General features: G+C 35.2%; 3 protein-coding genes and 1 long non-coding RNA gene across 5 annotated transcripts; 3 read left to right on the top strand and 1 right to left on the bottom strand.

The window, feature by feature from the left end:
- The first annotated feature begins 5605 nt into the window (after positions 1-5605).
- On the top strand, positions 5606-7895 carry LOC113503074 (cytochrome P450 6B5-like). The gene is made up of 2 exons (XM_026884879.1): positions 5606-7169; positions 7420-7895. Exons 1-2 carry the CDS (start codon positions 5795-5797, stop codon positions 7611-7613), a joined length of 1569 nt encoding a protein of 522 aa, XP_026740680.1. The 5' UTR covers positions 5606-5794; the 3' UTR covers positions 7614-7895.
- Positions 7896-10921: 3026 nt separating this feature from the next.
- On the bottom strand, positions 10922-25558 carry LOC113503080. Of its 2 annotated transcripts, none has more exons than XR_003401405.1 (3): positions 25384-25558; positions 23564-23652; positions 10922-12372 (listed from the first exon to the last, which is right to left on the bottom strand). It is a non-coding gene; the product is annotated as an uncharacterized LOC113503080 (long non-coding RNA). The 2 variants fall into 2 exon arrangements; XR_003401404.1 differs by having other exon boundaries at positions 10922-12355.
- On the top strand, positions 12827-15921 carry LOC113503075 (cytochrome P450 6B7-like). Its single transcript, XM_026884880.1, has 2 exons — positions 12827-14468; positions 14742-15921. The coding sequence occupies exons 1-2, from the start codon at positions 13097-13099 to the stop codon at positions 14933-14935; spliced, it is 1566 nt and encodes a 521-aa protein (XP_026740681.1). The 5' UTR covers positions 12827-13096; the 3' UTR covers positions 14936-15921.
- Positions 20007-22293, top strand: LOC113503076 (cytochrome P450 6B2-like). Its single transcript, XM_026884881.1, has 2 exons — positions 20007-21595; positions 21834-22293. The coding sequence occupies exons 1-2, from the start codon at positions 20224-20226 to the stop codon at positions 22025-22027; spliced, it is 1566 nt and encodes a 521-aa protein (XP_026740682.1). The 5' UTR covers positions 20007-20223; the 3' UTR covers positions 22028-22293.
- Positions 25559-25661: the final 103 nt, after the last annotated feature.

Below are 25661 nucleotides of genomic sequence, written 5' to 3'. Positions count from 1 at the left end.
TTTGTGATATTAAGGTACTCATTATTACGAAATAAATTAAACATTTTTTTATTATTATTATTATAAGTAAGACTGAAATTGATCTCGTAGCATATAAGTCTACGCAGTTTTTTTATTGTCCTTAGAATTCTAGTTGGAAAGATATATGTACGACTATTACTCTAAGTACGACTTAGGCCGTGGGTGGTACGATTAAGGCAACCGGTTGCCTAAGTCGTACCAAAGCAAGGTTTTTGTAAAACCTATAAAAACATTTTATTAAAAGATTTTTATATGTCTTATTACTCTTTGTTGATTCGTTAATAAATGAAGAATCTATATATGCAAAGATTTTTCTTTTATTTATATTACAATAGAAATTATAGCTATTTTCTTTGAGCTGGTACGACTAAGGCGACCTTACCATACCTCTAATTATTGATTCGAAATTATTTTTAATATAACTTATTCAGATTTGCGAAAATATTTTGCCCAGTATTTAATAAATTAATTGAACGGATGATCAAACTTTTATTTCACAGCTCTGGGGAAATTGGGTTTTGTTGCAGTTTGTAAAAAAACACCCCGGTCCCCTTCTACTGCTTAAGCCAGTGATCGCTCGCGCACGCTCTGCGCGGCACTAACACATGATTTTTTTAAAGGTCCCTATTAAAACGCTAATTAACGGCACAATGTTACGCAAGCTTTGCTGTCCCGTCGCTCTGTTTCTCCGGCCGTGCTTCTGTCAGTTTGAGAACTGTAAAACTCCAAAGGATTTTCACAGATGTATTTCTGATGCCACTATCACATCAATTAATAATACAGAGCGAGCTTAAGCAATTGTTGGGACGGTCATAAAGGTGGTGAGTGACAAATAAAAGGCAAGGTAATCACAAATTATGTCATCCAACCGATTTGCTTGTCTTTAGCCTACGCGCCTTCTGTATGAGTCCGATTCGCATTTGACCGATTCTTTCACTATGTATATTATATTAGAAAGTAATTAATACGTATTTAGGGGAAAAATAAATAGAATAATTTAAAAATCAATATCTGTAGTAGGTATGCAAAAAAAAAACAAAAAAAACATTAATCATATATTTCCTTATACTCACTGATCACCCTTACATAAGCAGTTGATAAAATCACTTAATATAATCATTAAAATTACTATGAATTGCATAAAACAAAATGTCTTACATTTTTATGTACAGATATGACGATATCTAAATATGTTGTTAGAAGCTGATTATATATATTATTGCACAGTAATAACACCTGACACTTTTCTGTGGCTACTATGCATTTTAGAATTTTATTTTAAAAGCCGATCCATAAATCCATTTTAATGAGGGGGGTTCCAACCGACAACCACTAAATATAATAAATTCTATACAATTTGGATAATTAACGGTCATATTATACAACCACTTCACACATTCAGAAACGTAACATATTTTTTTAATTTCTATCTACCTACCCCTTATTTTTCAAATCGCAACATTGCGCGGATTCAGTCATATCAATTAACTAGATATCACCTGGCTGTTAGTTAGGTACTTACAAAATATTAGCATCTACCTGGGCCAATCGGTTATAGGAAGTTCTGTTTGTAAAATGCAAGGTATCAGCTTAATCCACACCAAAAACATTTATCTTTATAAAATTGACGACATGGGTTCCAGAGGTCTGTTAAGCTCCATTTAACCTATAGTTTTCAAGAAGTTATGTCCATTTTTTAATAGAAAAAAACGTAAAATCAATATCGATATAATTATTAATATCACAATGTCTTGAGAATAGGTAATTTAAAATGATATCTAATATATAAAACTAGCTGTTGCCCGCGAATTCGTCCGCGTGGTTAGAAGATATAAGTTATGATTTATATCTGCCCTGTTTTTTCCACATTTTCCATTGTATCTTCGCTCCTATTAGTCGCAGCATGATGGTTTATAACCTAAAACCTTCCTCGATGAATGATCTATTTAACACAAAAATATTTTTCAATTTGAAAAAGTAGTTCCTGAGATTAGCGCGTTCAAACAAACAAACTCTTCAGCTTTATATATTAGTAATATATAGAGTATAGATAAGTACATCAACAACGACATTTGAGATATAGTATCTGCCTTGTAATGCTACCATATCATACACAATACTTGTAGCTACACTGTGATACCAACGTGAATCAAATTAATATTGTGTATTCGATAATTCTAGACATTTTTAGGTAAACTCCTTTTTTTGGTGAGGCGGTGGATCATGGAATCATGGGTATTCCACCTCCTTGGGGGGGGGGGGGGGAGTCAAGAAGTGGACCATCTATTTCATATTATGGAGAATATAATGTACGTTCGAAAAAACCATATTGTTAATTTTAATGTGAATAATGATTTTCATAATTTAAACACGAGAAATAAAAGTAATTCGTTCTGAGGTCTCGGGTTCGATTTCCGGTTGGGTCAATGTAAAAATTCACATTTCTACATTATCTCGGGTCTGGATGTTTGTGGTACCTTCGTTGTATCTGAATTCCATTACACAAGTGCTTTTCGCTTTCCGCATTAAAGAAAGTTTCAAAGGACCGTAAAATCGAAGCTGATAAATGAAGCTTATAATAAATTAGTGTCTATGTAGATGATAAGCCCGCGTAAATATTACCTCCGTTCATGTGGCCTCCCTGGTGGTCTGATCTATATCATTCAGTTTTACTGGCTGCTATGAGTTTCCACGCCTGCGCAAATAGTTTTATCGTCTTTGTGCATTTTATTATACATGTAAAAATGTTAGGTCGCTTGTATATGCCAATTCATCACGAATCTGACTGAAATTTAGATTATTTTATCAATAGATATTAACTAACAAAAATGATTAAATATACGGGGAAAATTAATTACATAACAAACTTTTCCGTATGTGGTAAGAAAAGTTACGAATAACAAAGTGTAATAATCAGATATGAAAAAATAAAACTCAACTAAACTAAACTGCTTTTTCTTTTGAGGTCGGCGCTAAATTGATAGGAAAAGGCAAAGAGTTTCGGGCAGCTGAAAGGACTAGAACTATACATAATAAATATGATATTCATCTGAGTTGGTTACGATATTAGATATTAGAACAAATTGATCAGCCTTTCTGAATGGGATTATTTCACCAATCTGCAAAAAGAACAGAGAGTTGTGGAGAAAACCGACCAAGTGTGACTCTAACTTTCCGCATTCTGAAAAAAATATTCTGTTTTTGCAATTTTTGATTTATCTGTGCTATAAATGTTGCCTTACACCAAATTTCAAATTTTTTACTGAAGTATCCTGTAGGTTTTGATTCTCTTGCGAGTGTCGAAAGTCTCCGGCAAAACCTTTCATTTGCGTTGGCTTAGATTTTTATTTCAGCTGGATACCTCACGCGTTGCTGAAAAAAGGTTCTTGGCAGACGGGTGGACAACAGAAAGTGATCCTGTAAGGCAACAATTTTTCTTTCAAGGTACGAATTCCTAGAATTAACCGACTTCAAACAACCAGCACTAAAAAGCAAAAATAAAAGTTTGCATCCTTTGCTTTTCCACTTTTGGCGGAACCAAATGGCAGCTATTCCGCAATGAACAAAGAAGAACGACTTCAATCGGATATTTCGACGAAAGCGACAAAATTAGTGTTCCTCCTCATTTTCTGAATAGGTTAAAAAACAAATAAATCCCAAAAAAAAAACTTACCTGAATGATGCAACTTTATAAATAGCAATAAAAATAAAAATTAAACATATTTTCGCAGCAAACTTGTTGCTTGTTTCAAGCCAGCGATAAAAAAGAGCACAAAAATGTTGACATAACGTTTTATAATGATCATAATCCTATCTAATATCGAAAAAAACGTAATACTACTACTACTTGCACGTAAAACAAGTCACGGTGACTTGACTTTTCTCGCCCGGATAAAAATGATTCATCAATTAGCAGTAAATTATAAAAAGATCAAATTATTTAAATATGTTGACCCGTGTTTATGTCTGTTTTATTTTACACTTTTTACTCAAAAGCGTGTGTTTTGATACTTATAATAATCGTGAGACAAATGGCCGCTAAAAATACTAAATTAAAATCTTTTACAATGTATTCATCTTGTGAATGACTTCCTGTGTGGGTTCCTCACAGCATGGTCATAGTCATCTCTTTAGGTGCTGGTGTCAAGTCCTATAGCACACGACATTCTTCTCCGTGCCCCCAACTCGTGATTCATTTCTCATTCAAGTAGTGATGAGTCATTTGCTACCGCTTTTATTTGGTCAGTACATCTCATAAGCGATCTTCCTCGTACCAAGATGATAAGCGGTGTTCAATGAAGAGTTCTCAAAGCAAGGTTCCAAGCTTCTGCAGCTTTACCACTACATGGGGAATACAAGTGCCCGAACTGACGGATTTTTGAGGTTCTACATGTAATGCTTCATAGATTCCTCAACTCAGACTTTGCAGACCTGCAGGTTGCCGATACATCCATCGTTGTTTGTAATTTAGACTTCTGGATAAAATTATGACTGTACCACATGTCACACATTTTGAAAGATATGTACCACAATTCTACATGAAAGTTGAAACTTTAAATAAATAAATAAAGGATATTTTAATGACATGTCATATTGTGAAAAATAGTTTTTTCTCATAACCCCCTAGAATAAATGAATCCCACTATTATTATAAAAGCGAAAGTTTGTGTTTATGGATGTTTGGCCCTTTTCCACACAAAACCACTGAACACATAGGGTAGAATACATTTTATACCGATTTAATGTTCCCATGAGATCGAGCATTTTTAAATAAATATAACCAAGTGTGTATTTAAAGACCTCTCTCTCTCTTCTTCCATATCTTTCTATCAGCCGTCATCTCACAGGAAACATCTTTGCCGCCATATATATCCTCTTTCACACAATCCATCCATCGTTTCTTTGGACGTCCTCTACCCCTATCCATCACCACATGACTTTCATTCCTCCGCATAATACTTGTAATTGTAATTATAATATTTAACCATTTTTCAAACGATGGGATCTCGGGGGCTGAGCACCTGTAACTTTGAAAAGATATACTCATCTGGATTTGAATGTGTTATTATTTGTAGATGAACCCATTTATTGAACAGGCGGGACCACTATGATGTACTACGTAACGTAATAAAATAATAAAGCTGATAAGATAGTAACAAAGTACTTTATCATCAGAAATAGAAATTCGCTTTAAATAATGACCACACTTTTTGTACAATATGAGACTGTAAATAAATAATATATTCTAACCTGAGGAAAATTAAAAACAGTAATATTCAAATAATTATACAAGAATGCAAGATTTTATAGAACACCTCAGGTTTAAATATTAATGTATTTGTTATAAATTACTATAGAAAATAATTCAATTATTAGGTTCAAACAACAACATCACTTGTTTTTATAATAACTATCGTGAGACTGATTCTTTATTAAATGATGTAACGGTTTACTCACGCGTATTTATCGGGGTAGCCCGACTAGTTTCGGACCCAACCGGAGTCCTTAATCATGAGCAGATGCGGCGGGATCGCGAGTCGAACTGGCACTGACAGTTCGACTCGCGATCCCGCCGCGGCTACCTCGATAAATACGCGTGAGTAAACCGTTACATCATTTAATAACATCACTTGTATTCAAGTGTTGTTATCTTCATGAAAAAGTCCTGAAAATTTTCAACCGATAGATGGTCAACTTAAGCGTTTCATCATGAATGTGTATAAAAACTGTAACATACTCTCAAAATGATCAGAAATCTTGGTACTCCTAAAAGATGATCGCTACACTTCTACTACCTTTCACGCTATTTTTAATAGCGTACTCGTTATATCTTTTCACCAGAAGAAAGTTCACGTATTGGGAGAAAAGAAAAATTCCGCACCTTCCGCCGACAGCGATCGTGGGGAATTATTTAAAATTCATTACACAAAAGGAGAACTTAGCAGAAAATACTCGGAAGCTATGTGAACAATTCCCGGATGCGCCCCTCATCGGCACTTACTTTGGAACGGAACCTGCTCTCATCGTTCAAGACCCGGAACTGATCAAGCTGGTCGGCACAAAAGACTTTCACATATTCAGTGGCCGTGAATTGTCAGAATTTTCTGACAAAGAAATGATAATGCGCAACGTGTTCTCTAGCTACGGCGACAGATGGAAGGCTCTACGTCAAAATCTATCTCCTATTTTCTCTTCCTCTAAAATGAAGAGCATGTTCCCCTTGATCGGTAAGTGTTCTTTCGTATTCGAAGACATGCTGGACCGGGAAATTCAGAAATCAAGTGTCCTGGATGTTAGAACTATTCTGGCAAGGTACACAATGGATTGTATTTGTTCTTGTGCCTTTGGCGTGGAAACTCAGACAATGGAAAAAACGGAAAATAATGTATTCAAAACAATGGGTGACCTTATTCTAGCTTCCTCTACGTTCAATGCTGCAAAGAACGTCCTTAGAACGATTTGGCCGTCAATCTTCTACGGCTTGGGATTTAAGATATTTTCGAAGGATGTTGATATTTTCTTTAATAATTTACTTACCAACATTTTTAAAAATCGTAATTATGAGCCTACAACCAGAAATGACTTCATTGATTACTTATTGAAGATGAGGAAAACCAATTTGGTTGGAGATGGTCTGAAGAACTCAAAATCAGAGACAGGATCAAAAGTAATTCTGGAGGTAGACGACGACTTTTTACTAGCACAATGTATTTTGTTTTTCGTCGCCGGCTTTGAAACGTCATCGACTACGTTGACTTTTACATTGTTTGAATTGGCAAAGCACCCTGAAAAGCAGGCTAAGGCTATCGAAGACGTGGATGCATACTTGCGTCGTCATCAGAACAAATTGGAGTACGAGTGTGTCGCGGAAGTACCTTACCTAGAGGCGTGCGTGGACGAGGCACTGCGCCTATACCCGGTGCTGGGCGTGTTAACGCGTGAGCCGTTGGAGGACTATGTGTTCCCGTCAGGCATGAAGATCGAAAAGGGAATCCGAGTGCATCTGCCACTATGTATGTTACATAACAACCCTGACTACTTTCCCGACCCAAAAGAATACCGCCCAGAGAGGTTCTACGGCGAAGAGAAACGAAAAATTAAACCCCACACCTACATGCCATTCGGTGAAGGTCCTAGAACTTGCTTGGGTATGTTACTTTCCTTAAAAGAAACCATTTACAAACGTACAATAGTGATAAAACTTTTAAACTTGTTACTTGACTGCATAAACTTATTTCACGTGATCTAATTTGTGACTGAAAAGTGATGTTATGGCTGTCCTACCAAATTTAAATATCGAAAAATATTTAAAATTTAAATATTTTCGTTAAATATTTTCAGCAAACTATCGAGTTAACAATATCATTAAGTAATCATTAATTTTCTTTTTGTTTCCAGGAATGAGATTCGCTAGAATGCAGATGGCGGCTGGACTCATAACCCTTTTAAAGAAATATAGAGTGGAGCTAGCGCCAGGAATGAAGACGGTTCTAGAGTTTAATCCTAGATCCGACATCACACAGCCGACTGAGGGAATCAGATTGAACTTTGTCGAACGAGAAGGATGGCAATCTAGACTTTTAGCAAAGTAAAAAATAATGACTAAGAAAAAACTAAAAATAAAAAGAATTAAAATGCTTTAAATGGCAAGATCAACAGAATATTCAAACTAAAATTTACTAAATGTGTCTTTTTTACCAAACTATTCTTTGCAATAAGTTTTTGATCCACCTTGGATAAGGTGTAAAATCAGATTGCTTAAAAGGTTATTAATAGAAAAAATGTGTTTTAAGCTTTCGATTTAAATTATTGTATACAAATTGTATTACATTGTTCTAAATTGCTCTAAATCGTATTAAATTGTTGGTAGGCCTCGCGCGAGTCTTCTTTCCCTGTCTAAAAAGACCAGACGCGCTCTCAACTAGAACCTTAATTACCGATATGACTCATTTTCATATTGCCATTTTTATGTTTCGCTATCTTATAGATTGCGAAGCATGAATGTTAAAATATTTCGTAAACACCAAGGTTAAGAAACATTGCAAATGAGTCATGTTTTTATAATTAATAAGCAATCGATGCCATCAAAACTTTTATTTCTAGTTTTTGGTAGCGTAAAGACTAGCCTAGTGTTATACGTCAGACCATTTTTGAGTCCACGGAATATTTACAGGTGTCGCCATTCCTAAAATCCATTGCATTAGAAGCGTCGATTTTGCAACTTTGACAGCACATAGTGACAATGTTTTTTAGTGCAAATTTACTTCAATAACAACTTGCGCTTGGCTCTTGTAAGTAATCGTTGGTCTATCGTAGAACAAACTGAAGTATTTTATAAAGGGAATTTTGCAAAATATTGCAACAGTTCCAGTATTCCAGAAATCAATCGCCTTTATTTAAAACAAAGCATTACACATCAGCACCGTGTGCAACCCTTATCAGTAGGCATTAAGTATGATTGGCTTGTTCAGACAGGGTATTTATTTGGTTTTAATGTTATTTATTTCAATATAAAAGTGTAAATTAAACATGCGTTACAATATGTATTATGCGTTTGTATTCATGATTGAAGTGCTGATTATGATTATAAATTAATTCTAATAATGTTAATTTAATAATTATTTTCAAACCATAATAGAAAAATTAGCAAACACGACATTTGAAGAAGTACAGGTGGGCTGTACTAGTTACCTTGAAATTAAGGTTTTTACTTGAAAGATATTATAAGCAGCCATAAATTGTATGACGTTGGAAATCACACGTTATCTTCACATCGCACGCTATTCTCTTTTCCCTGAACTCTCCTCAACGAGACAGGGTCCATTCCAGTAAAACACAGGAGCAGTTTATGTTATTCAAAAAGATACGGTACAATCACATAAAATGTATTCAAAAGAGGTCCAATATGCAACAGCAGCTTTTCGCGTAAGGTCACCTGTCGCTTTATTTCAGGCAAGTCGCCAATTAGAAGCCTGTTTTTCTTCTAAATCCCTTGTTACTTAAAGATTCGTGCCCAATAAGTCACAACACAAATAACTGTCGGTGTAATTAGATTTTTACATATACTTTATCACCGTCATGTAAATTTGATATCGGCAAAACATCAGGCGTTATTGGCGTCATCTGTTTTATCCGTTTGTTTCATAAGCCTCGGCACTCCCTTTGAGGAAGGTTTTAAGACTCATAGAAGGAGAGCTGTGCATGGCAAGTTTCCGAGTTCGAGGGGGTTTATTTTGCCATTTCTTTTTTTGCTGCAAAATCCTTAGGTAACGAGGCGATAAGTATTTTTGACAGAGTGGGTGAATCAGAGTGATATCCATTGTAATTTGATATATAAAAGTGTTTCTTTGTCGCTTAATTAGAATTTAATGACTGTTGATTTTTTTTACAATTGCAATAATAGTAGTTGCCAGCTGGTGGTAAGTTTTGACTTGATCCCTCGCGCAATCGAATAGAAAGTCATTAAATAAGAATAATATCAATTTCTTCGTAAATTGTTCTCTCAGATAAATACATCGACTGTGGTCGGCAAACTAAGCTGATCTTGGGGGCCTGAGTGGTGGGATTGCTGAAGACATTATTCTTACTTAGTACAGTCAAATTTTGTGCAAAAGCAACCAAATATTAAAAAAAAGAACAAATAAAATAAACTTTTTTTTATAATCTCAACCTAGGATAAATAAGGATAATGAACAAATAATTATAATTAAATGTTTGGATGTGTGCAAGTATGCAGTGCATGTGCTTACATATGTGACAGTTATCAGTACGAAGTTAATATTATCAAAAAAATGATTTTACCTCGCCTTTCTTACATTCAACAAATTTCAACTGTAGATGCTGAACTGTACTTTAAATAGGACAACCATAACCCTCCTTTGAGCATTTCGCATTTGGGTAAACAGGAATCACCAATCAAAATGTCATTCCATAGATAAACATTGTGCAAGCTTGTTATTGGCCATTCTGAAAATATATGTAGGTAAATATCAAGTTTAGATTACAGGACTTCACGATAAGCTTATCTTTTGCTTTACATGACGACTATAAAGGAAGTCGATAACCAAAGTAACGCAGACGCATGCAGACAATAACATTGTTATTACTAGCTGTCGCCCACGACTTTGTCTGCGTGGCTTTAAAGTGGAGAATACAAACGTTTCATAATAAATGTGAGAACTCTTCTGAGTTGATGATTAAGGTTTTGTTGAGATTGACATTTTGGTTGAATTTCCATAACAATAAATTAAACATATGTTAGTTAGTTGAAATTATTCCGGTAAGTTAAATAAGAACGAGTAATGAAATAAATATAAAATGATCAAAAAGAAAAAGCACTGCCTAGAAATAAGGAGATACTTTAAATATTTTGCAGATATTTGAGACAAGCTTAGTTATGTTCACATTTTCATATACTTTAGTGTGGAAACGGAGGAGTGATACCACGGAGTGTCACCACAGGAGTGGTAACGTATCCAGTCAGATTGCAGACGGCAAAAAAAATGCCTTATTTCATTAGGAAAGCGTAGATTAATTAGTGTTCGTACAATAGGACTATTGCCGCTGTGCCGCAAAGCACTACAATGCGTGGTGGTGGTATCTCGTTTCTACCGCTCAATTTATCCGCTTGGTATTAATTAGAACATGGCAGAACTGTACCCACAAAAACACAATGCGTTGCTGTTTCCTCTTAGAGATCACAATTGATGATAAAAACATATTTTTAACTCCGTGAAGTAAAACATTAAAATACCTATATATATGATTGATTGAATATATTATATGATTTTAGGTAATTTATATTAATATATAAAGAGGAAACCTTTGTATATTTGTATTGAATAGGCGCAAAAACTACTGTACCGATTTCAAAATTTCTTTTACCATGACTTAAAAGGATTCTTCCGAATCCGTACAGGCTATATTTTATCCCTGAAAATAGATAGGATTTTTCGTGTTAGTGAAAATTGTGGAGTAAGTCGTCGAAAAAACTACCGTACGTTAACGATTCTCGCGAACGCTGCCTAAATGGTAAGAGATGTATGGTTGACTTCTATAGAAATGTTGTAGAACTAAATAATGCTTACAAAAAAGTCTGCGGTAGTATAAACCAAACATTTATATATTATTTTAGCCATTATAACTACTTTTCCAAAGCATAAAAGTAATTATAAGCCTATGTTGATTGATCATATCATCGTCAAAAACTAATCCTTATCCAAATACACTATCTATTGAGCAAGATTGTTTCAATAGCTATAAATTACTTTTTATTTCATTCCAACCGGACAATCCATTCAAAAGATATTACGAATTTAAAATTACCTACAATTAGTATTAAAATGAATGATAGCCGCCGCCGGCCGATATGTTTCGCATGACTCGCACGGCGAAACCGCAGGGAATGCAAATCTATGAAAAATATTTTTTTTTCAGAGAGCTTAAAAATCTAAATCTCGTTATCTAAATCTATCTATCGTACAAATATTATAACACCAACCTATATCATATAGATAAAGTGCGTACTATCTATGATTGGTGATCCATCAAAATAGTAATCAAATTAGACATTACAGGGCGGCCCATAAACTTTTCAGTAAATATTTAAAAAAATGTGGTAACAAAATAAAATGAGAAACATGTACCTCACAGTAACAGGCAAAAACGACAATCTTTGGTTTGTAAAGAAAAAAACAACGAGAATGGGGTTTCAAGGGTGTTATTAATAAACCATTATTCTGCATAGTGGATATAAAAAATAGTACTAAACATCACTTACAATGTATGCATGAATCTCAAAACTACTAAGGCCCCTTATACACGCTTGTTTAGCGTAACCTCTGAAACAACTCATGTCGTTCCCTATACATAAACTGTATACACTATTCTGGCGCTGAACAGATTATACCTCAGTAAAATCAGGGAACGACTTAATACGTTGGCTGCTCTATGTCTTCAATTGCTATCAAACTATTTTTATAAAAAAAAAACCAATTTTAACAAATAATTGAATCGACTACTTCAGGCACAACGAAATTATAAATGAAACTAATTCCTACCTTCGGGTAATTGAAGTAAAGTACTAAGTAAAGATCTAGTTAAATTAGCAAAATTTAATTTAATTTGTGAGCAATCCTCCTCTAAGAACGTTCCTCCTCTCAGATAGCAAAAACTTTGTCTTGAATTAAAAAAAATTGCACAGGAGATAGCAACGTTTGTAAAGTAAGAATTTCGGGTCAGCTGATTTTGTGATATGTCGTCCTTCTTTGCTCCTTCGGTTAGTCTGGGGTATCAGGCAGGCGGTAGTGGTTGCGGTCATTATTGCGCCTCCTACCTGTCCGGTAGATAATCCTGGATTTTGAAAACATTTTAAGAACCTTTTTTTAATACATAATTCTACTTGACGCGTAACATTGCTATTTAATTGCGACACTAAACGACACTGTTGTCGTAGCCACATTTAAATTTCTTAACGTGTATAAATGGTCTTACTATATATACAAACAAATGCGTGATAAGATAACGACTACTACAAAGAAAAACAAACAAGTTTTTTTTTCTTGAATTGTTCAATCATCGTGACCAGCTTGCAACAAAGTGGATACAAGTTGCGTACTTTGCGAGACCGTAATCAAATTATGAGTAACTAAGGTGAGGGTCATTTAATGCAATATGTTTCAATTTATTTATTTATTTGTAATTAATTATTAAATACATGAAATATTAAACTTATGTTAGTACATTGGTCCACAAAACAATGATTCGAAATGAAATGAGAAATGTAAAATGTACAGCTAGCAATCGTTGAGAAAAACTAGATTCCAAAATAGAATCAGAAACAACTCGGTCATTAACAAGCATAGCTGTATTTACCATCGACAACACAATAGTAAACAAAGAAATGTATAATCTATTAGGAGGCCATAATAAAATTGGTAATCATGATACCGCCAATGAGAATGTATCGAAAAATCATCGAACGTGTGGTCAATCTACGAATCGTAGTATGATTAGGTTGTGTATATATAGCACAATTTAGTTTCGATACAATTAGTTGCCTCGGAACTGTCAAAAGATGATCGCGACACTTCTACCAATCACGCTATTTTTAATAGCGTATTCTGTGTATCTCTTTACCAGAAGAAAGTTTTCATATTGGGAGAAGAAAAATATTCCGCATCTACCACCAACAACAATCTTTGGTAACTATTCAAACTTCATGTTACAAAAACAAAACTTGGGGGACAATACTCTGGAGCTGTGTAAAACATTCCCTGACGCACCGCTCATCGGCGCTTACTATGGAACAGAACCCTCTCTCATCGTCCAGGACCCGGAGCTGATCAAACTGGTCACCACAAAGGACTTCTACTACTTCAGTGGCCGTGAAATCTCAAACTATGTCCACAAGGAAATGTTCACACGTAACCTTTTCTTTAATTACGGCGACAAGTGGAAGGCCCTACGTCAAAATTTATCACCTATTTTTTCTTCCTCCAAAATGAAGAACATGTTCCCCTTAATCAATAAGTGTTCCTTTGTATTTGAGGACATGTTAGACCGAGAAATTGGAAATTCTAGCGTCCTCGATGTGAGAACAATACTGGCGCGGTACACAATGGATTGCATCTGCTCTTGTGCATTTGGTGTGGAAACGCAAACCATGGAGAAAACAGAGAATAACGTTTTCAAGACAATGGGCGATCTTACGGTCGACTTCAGACCGCTACCGGCTATAAAGAACATGGTCAGAACTATGTGGCCATCAATTTTCTACGGTTTAGGGTTCAAGGTAATGTCGACAGATGTTGATAATTTCTTTAATAAACTGTTAACCGATATTTTTGAAAATCGGAACTATAAACCCACATCTCGAAACGACTTCATCGATTACATGTTGAAGCTGAAAAATAACAACCTTGTTGGAGATAGTATAATGAATTTGAAATCAGAAGCAGGATCAAAAGTAAATCTAGAGATCGACCAAGAGTTCTTGTTATCACAATGTGTTCTATTTTTTGTCGCCGGCTTCGAAACGTCATCGACTACATTGACTTTTACTTTGTTTGAATTGGCAAAGAACCCTGAAAAGCAAGCCAAGGCTATTGAAGAAGTGGATGCATACTTGCGTCGTCATGAGAATAAACTTAAATACGAGTGTGTCGCCGAGATGTCATACTTGGAAGCGTGTGTAGATGAGGCGCTGCGCCTGTATCCAGTGCTAGGAGTAGTGGGCCGCGAAACATCAGAGGACTACGTGTTCCCCTCCGGCCTAAAGATTGAGAAGGGTATCCGGGTGCACCTGCCGCTGTACAAGTTACATTACAACCCAGATTACTTCCCGGACCCGAAGGAGTACCGACCGGAGAGGTTCTACGGCGAGGAGAAGCGCAACATCAAGCCCTACACGTACATGCCATTCGGTGAAGGTCCGAGGATTTGTTTAGGTAAGTCATTACCAATTATTGTTTACCATTTTTTTTATGAACATAGATGATAACGTCTAATATTAGCAGATAAAAAATGCATGTGAATAAAGTTGTTTCATAACGTAGCCCTATGTTTCGGTATTTTTTTTTTCTAAAAACATGGCCTTGGTATGTCACACAACTTTAATTTTGTTTTAAAACCAGTTATTTTGCTTGCTATGACTCAGCGTTGTTGATTTATTAAAAACCCTTCGAACTTCAATAACATTTATGTACTTTTTTTGTTTGCAGGAATGAGATTCGCAAGAATGCAGATGGCAGCTGGCCTCATAACGATTTTGAAAAAATATAAAGTGGAGTTAGCGCCTGGTATGAAGAGGGATCTAAACTTTGAGCCTAAGTCGATCGTCACCCAGCCGACCGAGGCCATCAGATTGAAGTTCGTTGAACGAGCAGGATGGCAAACCAGGCTCCTGGCAAAGTAATAGCCTAAAACTGGCAATGTTAACGGAATATTCTTATACCCAGTGTCTGCCAGCGTTCTTTCAATATCTAAAAGCTTAAGTCCGTTTTGTAAGATCAAAACTCAATCACAATCACTTATATAATATGTACAATTTGTGTGAGCAGTTAGCTCACACAAATTGTATACCTCAGTAGAGGCCTGTGTTATTTCTTTGATACAATATTTAGATAAAATGTTCCAGGTAGAGCTTGATCATATTAGTAGAGTTAAAAATTAATTAGGACCTAAGTTTTAAGTAAAATGTGTATATATATAATTAATTTTATAAAATAATTTAATATTTTGAACCGATTGATAAGAATAAATAATGTGATATTATTTTAATTACTTTAATGAATTCGTTTGATATAATACAGACTGTGAATAGAAGACATAGAACTATTGTTTTTATGAAAATATTCTGATGCTTACGATGTTCAAGGTGAAAACTTATTTGACGTATCCATGTTATGTTTTATATCTACCTCTGCTCTTTTCCTGCGCTATATGTTAGTAAAACATAGCAATGATTTATTTTATTTAACAGAGGGAGTGAGGGTCCCAAGATAAATCTTGAAGCAAAGGAATACATGTATTGTAGTGTGCAGTCTCGTCTTACCTACAACAATCGTCTCTCTTTTAAAAGTACTGAACGCATTGTATATAACATATACTTGCAATTTATTCATTTCGATTTCTAGTTGCAAGCCTCGCAAAACAGGTCTTAGAGTATGGAATAATGTTTGAACTTACTCGTAATAGCTTACTAATATGTCTAATGACGTAACTTAAATGTAGTTCAATATAAAGTACGAGTACTACTACAATAACACAAATCAATAATCAGCCCAAGGTCGCGTTTAGAACTATCTGCTGTTGATAACACGTTGCGTCTAATGATAGTAAATAGTTCAATTATTATTTACATTTAAATGATGAACTGACAAATACACTTGTTTTCCTTAAGTTGAAACTGTTATAATATCGTTACAACTGTATTTTTGATAGGAAACATCGTTTAGCACGTGTTTATTTATTTCTCAAAGCCACGGTGTACCAGCGTGACGCGACCACCTGCCGTCCTATTTCAATGCGAAGTTATGAAGGCGTCAAATTATCTGAGCTATCTATTGAAATTTTATTTTGTACTGAAGAAGACATACCTAGAACATAAATATAGATAACAAACGTAGCCATACATTGCAAGGCTGGGGACATCACACATTATCTTGACACCGCGCGCTGTCATCCGTTTCCCGCGCTACGGGAAACTCCTCTCAACGAGAAATAGTCCATTCGAGTAAAACACACTGATTCACAATAGGTAGCCTTTGCATACTCTTGGCTGTTAAGCATATAAGCATAAATAATAATACAGCCTTTAAATAACCATAAATAGGTAATTATAATCATAAATGCGCGATGAACTGTCGTTTATAGAATTTCTAACGAAGAGGGTAAGAATTGAATCCTATTACTGAGACACCGTTGTATGTTCGTATACTCGTTCATCTGCGACCAGATTGTATCTTAGGAACTATAAAAGCGAGACTGTTTAAATTTCAATTATAATGTATTTCTGTTGCCGCTATAACAAAAACACTAAAATTAAAGACCGAGGTTAATGAACGATTGTTTAAGTTTAGCCTATTTGTACGGAATCCTCAGTGTCACGAGTCTAACTTGCACTTGACCGGTTTTTGTTCAATAACCAGTCATTGTCAAGAGTGACTGTAAAATAAGCGCTTGATGCATTTACAAAAAAAATGAGATGCAAGTTACTTGATGAATAATCCTGGCACAAACTCGGTTGCTGTTTTATTAGGTACCTGTGCAAACTACATTAAATAATGGTTTGACTTACTTTTGCGTTGTTAACTAAATTACATAATTATAATACAAGGCATGAGGCGGAATTATACATAATATGTGAATAATTTAAAACAGCAATTTAAGTACTTTAATTTATTGTGTTTCAGCAATTATCTTAAATTGAATTTGATATCGACTAAACGTCAGGCGTTATTCTCGTCATGTTTAATTCGTACAATGCAGTTCTTTCACTAGGTCGTCCGAACCAGTTTTCCAGTTTATGTGAGGCTTTTACAGACTCCTAATAATCGAGAGCTTCGCTAAGAAAGGTTCCAATCTTCAACCACTCTTAGACCTTTACTTATGTTCACCGTCTGTAAAAGTTACTGACCTGATAGCCTACCTAGCCTAGGTACAAATTATATCGAAAGAATACGTCGCTCTAAATCGTTGGAAGCTTTGGTAATATTTTTTGACTTCAGTCTGTTTCGCTATCTAACAGAAGGAAGTCACTAATTAAAAACGTCACTTCGATACGTCGGATTTTACTGACAACCTGGATCCCTCCTTTTGCTTAAGCAAGAGTCAAGGGATAGCGCGAACTAGTTTCCTTATGAGATTTTGTGACATTTATCAATTAGCAATAAGGTTACATAATTAAAAAAAAACATTGTGCAAGCTTGCTGTTTGCCGTTCTGTAAATATATAGGTAAATATTAAGCTTAGATGTTAGGACTTCACGATAAAGCTTATATTTTGCTTCACACTAAAGACTAACGACGATAAATAAAGTTGATAGCGACGCAGACGCCGACCGCTATATTGTTACAAACATAATTTGTATTATTTTATTCGAATGTAGAAAATGATCTCTTTCACTTGACTTCCTTTTCTTTAAGAGACGACAATTACGTTTTTGTGGAGAGTGGTTATATGCCTAACACAGCAAATGTAACGTCCGTTAGTAGAAATTATGCTTACAATTTAGAACGACCAAAGTATGAAGTCTCTGCCTACGTTTAAAAAGAATAAAGGTTATACACTTGGCTGATATTAAGAGAAGTATAATGACAACTTTCATGTTCTGCCCGACTTAAGGCCAGCATAAAGAAGTGAGGTTCCGTACCTCGAAAGGAAAAAACAGAACCATAGAATCACTTTGTATTACTTAAGTACGAGCGAGTATAATATGCTAAAATTGATCAAATACTCAAATCTAGGTAGGTAATGTTCGTAAAAGCTGTGTGAAATCAAAGTTCTAAGCTAAAGAAATCATAAAAGTCGTTTACATCAAAACCGAGCAGTTTTAAGCTTTTTACCAACTTAAAACTGCTCGATACGGCTGCAGCACCTGTTTGAAGTGAACACCTAAACAACAAAATAAGATTAAATGAGAAAATAACGCTTTCCCATGTCAATAAATCAATCCATGGGAATCGCTTGGCAAAAACATGAGAAGATAATATAGACTTACCATTAGCATAAACCATAATTAAACTATACCTATGCAATAAAATAAATGAAACCATATTATTTACGTAGTGGAAATTATACAATACCTAAACATCGCTTACATGCTGGAACACCGTGAATTGCAAAACCACTTAGGCTAGTTACACATGTTAAAATAGCATGCAAGAATTTGAAAGAAGTAGTTATGGCGGATTCTGGAAACGATTTACAGAGGTAGCAAAAATACTTAATAACCGTAAACCTGTAGTTTGAAGAACACACTTCGACGTATAATAAGCTAGTAACTTAGTACGCAAAGAACCAGTTGGAACTGTTGGAAGAGCAAAACTTCTAAGTATCGCCATACGCGTATTTGTTTTGCGGGATGCAACATGGCCGATTATTAAGTATTACACGAATACCAAATTCGAATGCGCGTCACTGAAAAGACGCGACTACCATTACTTCAAAAAATAGAAAGACCGGGCAAAGCTGCGTATATATGAATCGCAATATACGAATCTCTGCCCCTAAAAGTAGACGCGAGAGTGTTGCAGCGGTGCGCTGCTTTAGATCGCACAAAATCTTGTCGAGAATATAAGGACTTGGATCGGTCTCACTTTGACATTTCCTAACATGTACAAATGGCCTTGCTTGGACAATTGCTTTAATTAATGCCGATAAGATAATAACTACTAAAAAGGCAAACAAACATTTTATTTGGAAATCCTTAATCATCGTGACCAGCTTAAAATATAAAGTAGCTATACGTAACGTACGACATCTAGCCCTCGCTTGCATCGCCTTGAGCAATAGAAAGGTACTATAATGGATAAAAGGTCACATTAGAAGCTAAAAGCGGATCCGAAAATTATATTTTCGGCCACAATTTGCCGATCTTGACTGCAACGATAGGCGAGTGGTTAACTTCATGACTCCAAAATCAGTGTAGGCGTGATACGGGTTCGATCCCTTCAAAGAACGAGCGTTTGAGCGACCCACGAAAGCTTGTCCTGAGATGGGTGCCTTGTGCATGGGACTTGAATATTTGTAAAACCCTCACGACCTAGTTGGATCGCGAGGATTTTAGTTGAGTTAGTGCGGGAGACCTCAACAAAATATAGTTACATTAGTATTACTAATTAGCTTGAAACAAGCAGGGCTTTCTCTTTTCTATTTTAAGTTTTTCTTAAATTATCTGACTTCTTTTGAAACATTTTCTCGGAATCCTTTTAATCCAGGTATCTCACCAGCGCATGGAAGATCATTTCTATCTTAAAGTTAATTACTGAATACTATTGCTGGCACAAAGTTATTTGGTAACACTAATCTTACTATTCCCTTCTCAAGCGAAAGTAACTGATTTTGCATTATGCATGCGATTTTCAAAATTATAAAGACTACTATTTTTCTGAAATAAATATTATTGCGTAACCTTGAATCAATTTTCATTAAATAATCATCCTAACACAACAATCCGACCAGTTAAAAACATGATGGGTTGCAATCTTTAATCAAAACGATCGCTATCATCATGCTGATCTGCTGAAAGTCTTAAAAGGAGGTCCCAATGCTGTCTCACGGCTTTATTGAGCTAAAACTCATTAACATACAAATAGTAGAAATAGAAGTGGGCTATTTGACCGGGCATTTTTCACTTAACAATAGTCTAAACTTTCAATACTACTGATAGATAGTCCACTAGACAGAGATTGTCCGCAATCGATAAGGAAAACTAAATTTCAAAGTAAAATCCGAAATTATTTGAAAATAAGTAATCGGTCCATATAATTAATTGTACAGCAACTATCGCCAAGTGAATAACAAAAAAACTATTACAGCCCTAAAATTTGATGATAAACTTTGTAATAATCATATCACCAATGAGAATTTGATGAAAAATTATCAGTAACAGCCAACGTATGTAAACAAACGAAGATTAGGTTGTGTATAAATACTGTAACATAACTTCGATACAGTTAGTTATCTTGGAACTGTCAAAAGATGATCGCGACACTTCTACCAATCACGCTATTTTTAATAGCGTATTCTGTGTATCTCTTTACCAGAAGAAAGTTTTCATATTGGGAGAAGAAAAATATTCCGCATCTACCACCAACAACGATCTTTGGTAACTATTCAAACTTTATGTTACTAAAACAAAACATGGGGGACAATACTCTGGAGCTGTGTGAAACATTCCCTGACGCACCGCTCATCGGCGCTTACTATGGAACAGAACCCTCTCTCATCGTCCAGGACCCGGAGCTGATCAAACTGGTCACCACAAAGGACTTCTACTACTTCAGTGGCCGTGAAATCTCAAACTATGTCCACAAGGAAATGTTCACACGTAACCTTTTCTTTAATTACGGCGACAAGTGGAAGGCCCTACGTCAAAATTTATCACCTATTTTTTCTTCCTCCAAAATGAAGAACATGTTCCCCTTAATCAATAAGTGTTCCTTTGTATTTGAGGACATGTTAGACCGGGAAATTGGAAATTCAAGCGTCCTCGATGTGAGAACAATACTGGCGCGGTACACAATGGATTGCATCTGCTCTTGTGCATTTGGCGTGGAAACGCAAACCATGGAAAAACCAGAGAACAACGTTTTTAAGAGAATGGGCGATCTAACGATGTTTTCAACAGTGTTACCGGCTCTAAAAAACATCGCCAGAAGTATGTGGCCATCAATCTTCTACGGTTTGGGATTTAGGACAATTTCGACAGATGTCGATGATTTCTTTAATAAATTGTTAACCGATATATTTGAAAATCGAAATTATCAACCAACATCTCGAAATGACTTCATTGATTACATGCTGAACCTACAGAAAAACAATCTGGCTGGTGATGGTATTATGAATTTAAAATCAGTGGCAGGATCAAAAATGACTTTGGAGATCGACGAAAAGTTTTTGATAGCACAATGTGTTCTGTTTTTCGTCGCCGGTTTTGAAACGTCATCGACTGCATTGTCGTTTACATTGTTTGAATTGGCAAAGAACCCTGAAAAGCAAGATAAGGCTATCGAAGAAGTGGATGCATACTTGCGTCGTCATGAGAATAAACTTAAATACGAGTGCGTCGCCGAGATGTCATACTTGGAAGCGTGTGTAGATGAGGCGCTGCGTCTGTATCCAGTAACGGGCGTGTTGCTGCGAGAGACCTCAGTTGACTACGTGTTCCCCAATGGCCTCAAAATTGAGAAGGGTCTCCGAGTGCACCTACCACTGTACAAGTTACATTACAACCCAGATTACTTCCCGGACCCGAAGGAGTACCGACCGGAGAGGTTCTACGGCGAGGAGAAGCGCAACATCAAGCCCTACACGTACATGCCATTCGGTGAAGGTCCGAGGATCTGTTTAGGTAAGTCATGTCTAATTCTTATTCCAACCATTTATGACATTAGAAGATAACATCTCATTTTAATTAGTGAATGCTATAAAATTTACGTCTTATAGTTGTAGTCCTTATGTGTCAGTAATTATTTTTTGTTTTCATTAAATATAATTGAATTGTCCTCTAGATTCCCGGCGTTGGTTGAGTTATTAAAAAAAAACTTAAAAAATGACAAAAAGCTATCTAATTTTTTTTTTGTTTCCAGGAATGAGATTCGCTAGAATGCAGATGACGGCTGGACTCATAACCCTTTTAAAGAAATATAGAGTGGAGCTAGCGCCAGGAATGAAGACGGATCTAGAGTTTGAGCCTAAATCGATCGTCACCAAGCCGACCGAGGATATCAGACTGAAATTAATTGAACGAGAAGGATGGCAAACCAGAATCCTTGCAAAGTGATAGCTAAAAACTGTTATGGCAATATCAACGGATTTTTTTTTATACCCTGCTATATCGTTATTCAGGGTATTAAAAAATATTATCGTTCCTCCAATATACAAAATCTGAGTCCGTTTTGTAAGATAAAATTCAAAATAATAAATTACTCATACAAATTATACCTTAGGTTTGGATAGAGGTACAGGTTTTGGATATTGTTTTTGGTGTATTAATTATGTTTGGTTTAATATATATTTTCTATCTGAATAAAAAATATTGTAATAAAAAAATAATGTAAATACTTTGCAATATTACGAATAAACAATTTAAAAAACACAAACTAAGTGATTTGGGCCTATTGAATACTTAAGTTGATATCAATAGAAGTACACATATCGGTTAGTAATAACATTGCGATATTTTCCAGCTGAACACAAAAGCTGTATTTCACTTCAAGCGTATTTTCCGTACATATCTAGAATCTAGTGGAGTCTAGTCTAGTCTAGTGAAATTATATTCGACATAAAAAGGTTTTAAGCTGGTCATGGTTACAAATATAAGTGTTAATTCGAAAAAAAATTATTAGAAATCACATGGTGTAATCGAAGAATTCAAAGTAAAAAAACACTTCAGTGGCAATAGTTGTACGAAATTATCAGCAGGGAAATAAAAATTACTGAGATGGTAATATTATAATGTAGAGCGTCTCAAATAGTGAGATACTTTCCTGAACCCATGCCAAATAAATGCGTATATTTCAGGTCATAGACCTCCGAAGCCATGTGAAGCATTTTTAGTGACGAAAAACAGAATATCGATCCGATAGGTCAACAACACTGCAGATGCGTCGAAACAAATACATTATTAGACCTTTTGGATTCACTTATTAGGTGTATTCATAGATAAATATAGGTATATAAGCTAATATGCTCTTTCAAGGTACAGACAGACGGGCCGGGGTTTCGCGCATGCGCGCCTGGCAGCAGCTCCCTTCGCCCGACTCACCCTGACACGTAGTGTGACAACATGTTAGGAAATTGTGCGGATAATTTACGTATCAACAGGTTGAGTGCTCGTTAATTGAGCGTAAAAAATATATGGTAATTTATGATATGTGTACATTTTAAAAACATCTTTAATCCGTGTTAATTAATTTGTGCTTAAGAGTTTTTATTCAAAGGACAATTATTACTATCATTCTTACCAACTATGTTCGTTGTGAAATAATTTAATGATGTGTGAAATAATATAAATATTATTCATAAATATGATTCCATTTAAGTAGTATTATATAGAGTAAGTACCCAGGCTGCATCCGCTTATTATCAAAACAGGAAATGACAGACAGCAATTGATATTTAGGCATTAAATAATAAAAAATATAGGCTACAAAAAGTTTTGACACTGGACTTCATTGAGACCATATGTTAAAACAAACAAAAAACTTAAAACCGTAAAATAAAAAATCTTAACAAAACCAAACCCAAATTATCTACAACTACTGAAACCAAGATTTTTTTTTAAAACACATGTCCTGCAAAATCGTCTAGTACTTACCTCGTATCCGCAGCCTCCGCTCCCATGGTCACCCTACTTATCCCACTCCAGGCCGCGTGCCCAGTGTTCTGACGCGCTCCAAGCGTCCCCTACAAGCAGAATATAACATCACCAGACAATAACATATCCACACACCTTCATATCAATAGAAAAAGGAACTATTTTCTAAACATTTTACCTACAGTTGTTCAAATACAGTGATATTAGTGGTTAAAGTGTTGTGTTTGAGAAGGCTTTACGCTTACGTGTTTAACAGTGAGTAGCTGTCAAGGTTCCATTCAGTTATCATTTTGTGTTTCGCTGGTGTAACAGGGATCGAGATAACTGGTGGGTATCGTAAGAATAGTGCCCTTTTTTGTACTATCTGTGTTTATAGATAAATACTTTTTTTTAATATAAACTTGTTAGTCTTGTATTCTCACGAAAATGGTAACATCGATTCAAAGTCTAATATGTTATGAAAAAAAGAAACATTTTTCTTGATACTCTTGTTCTGTTTTAAAACATCAATGTCAAAATGTATTGTTGATAGATAAAACAAAAGAAAACGTTTTTCTTTTACCCAATTCCTATAAAATATCCACATTTGAGTTTGAACCAAAATCAATATTAAAACGTTGGTGTCGAGAGCAATCCTGATGCAAAAATTGCGAACATTGAATCAACAGTTGTACCTACCTACACATAGATTGGAATGAGGCGTTGGGTGTTAATCCATGTTAATACAATATCGTGAGCCTGGATCACAATAAAGTTGAAGTGTATTGAAACTTTAAGACGTAAACTTCAAAGCTAATGAAGTAAAATCACCCCTACCTCATTAATATACAGTATACAATCCTAAAACCCATTACCCTTCTTAATTATATTGTACAAGAAGAGTCGTATGAATACGCGCGAATTGAATGCTTATCGCTTGCAATTATCTCTGTCTTATCTGAACACGAATTGCTAAAAAGCTTTTAAATCAGGTAAGGTTCCTCGTGTAAGAATTCGTTAGCTGGCATAATAGTCTAATAATATCGATTTAGTAACGCAAAAATACTGGGCATAAGCTGTGCTATTTATTTAGATAGAGCAGACTAGATAGAACAGATATTGTTTAACAATCAAAATTATCTGTGTAAATCAAGTCATTGTTTGATTTTTAAGACATTGTTTGTGAAAGTTACCCCTTTCAATTTGCCAGAAGGAAAAAAATTGCGACTGATACCGCAGGGCACGGCTTAAACCGTGTTAAACTAGAAAACTATTTGTACACATCTATTATGTATAACATTGTTACAATTGTAAGCAATTTAAGTTAATCTGAATGTAGAATTAACCGTTTATCAAAATTCGGATCAATACGTCTACGTTTACCAGTTTTTCACTCAATTTGGGAAAGTTAAATAGAGCTATCGAGTTTTAATTAGTTGGTTCAGCGGCTTAGGTCAGCAAACAAAACGGCAAACGTTCGTTTATACATAGGATCACTTTAATTGCCTTTGTATTATATAAACATTAAGTGCTTCTACTTCTACCAACCTTAAATGTCCCACTGCTGGGCAAAAGCCTATCTTCGTCGATGGCTGACTCGCAAGTGATTGACTAGTTAAATAAAAATGGATCGAAATAAACATTGATTTTAATCGGAGAAATCATTTTGAAAATCGATTCACTCGATTCGTAGGTCGTCAGAAACTCAGACATAATCTCGACGTTGTTTATATTATTATCTATAGTTGTTTAGAGGATAAAAACTTATTCAATTCTATTTGATAAAACAAACGTTTTGAAACATAAAAAATCTAGTCTTCATTTAAAAGGTAACGACTTACAGATAACAAAAGATTTCTTAGCTTGCACATATTTAGTCAAACGCACAAAATTATTTAAATTACACAAGCACAGGATTTACATTAAAATCATGGATAAAAACGTTAAAACTATGCATAATTACATTTAAACACTAAAACATTGTTATACCCGCGTCATTTTGTTTCGAAAAAACAAAAGAAGAATGTCGTTCCTTTTTTAATTTCAAAAATGGCGTGTTACCAGCCCGCATTGCGTGTCTCTGCGCGCCATGCACGGGGCGCGTCCAAGAAGTTTTTAA

The sequence above is a fragment of the Trichoplusia ni genome, chromosome 18 (assembly GCF_003590095.1).
Source record: "Trichoplusia ni isolate ovarian cell line Hi5 chromosome 18, tn1, whole genome shotgun sequence".
NCBI lineage: Eukaryota > Metazoa > Arthropoda > Insecta > Lepidoptera > Noctuidae > Trichoplusia > Trichoplusia ni.
This window is presented reverse-complemented; position numbering and strand designations above follow the sequence as displayed.

Excerpts from the sequence above, each read along its gene's own strand:
- LOC113503074 (XM_026884879.1), top strand. The coding sequence starts at position 5,795 with ATGATCGCTACACTTCTACTACCTTTCACGCTATTTTTAATAGCGTAC. Across the intron at positions 7,170-7,419 it reads AGGTCCTAGAACTTGCTTGG|GAATGAGATTCGCTAGAATG; the intron begins GTATGTTACTTT and ends TTTTGTTTCCAG.
- LOC113503075 (XM_026884880.1), top strand. The coding sequence starts at position 13,097 with ATGATCGCGACACTTCTACCAATCACGCTATTTTTAATAGCGTATTCT. Across the intron at positions 14,469-14,741 it reads AGGTCCGAGGATTTGTTTAG|GAATGAGATTCGCAAGAATG; the intron begins GTAAGTCATTAC and ends TTTTGTTTGCAG.
- LOC113503076 (XM_026884881.1), top strand. The coding sequence starts at position 20,224 with ATGATCGCGACACTTCTACCAATCACGCTATTTTTAATAGCGTATTCT. Across the intron at positions 21,596-21,833 it reads AGGTCCGAGGATCTGTTTAG|GAATGAGATTCGCTAGAATG; the intron begins GTAAGTCATGTC and ends TTTTGTTTCCAG.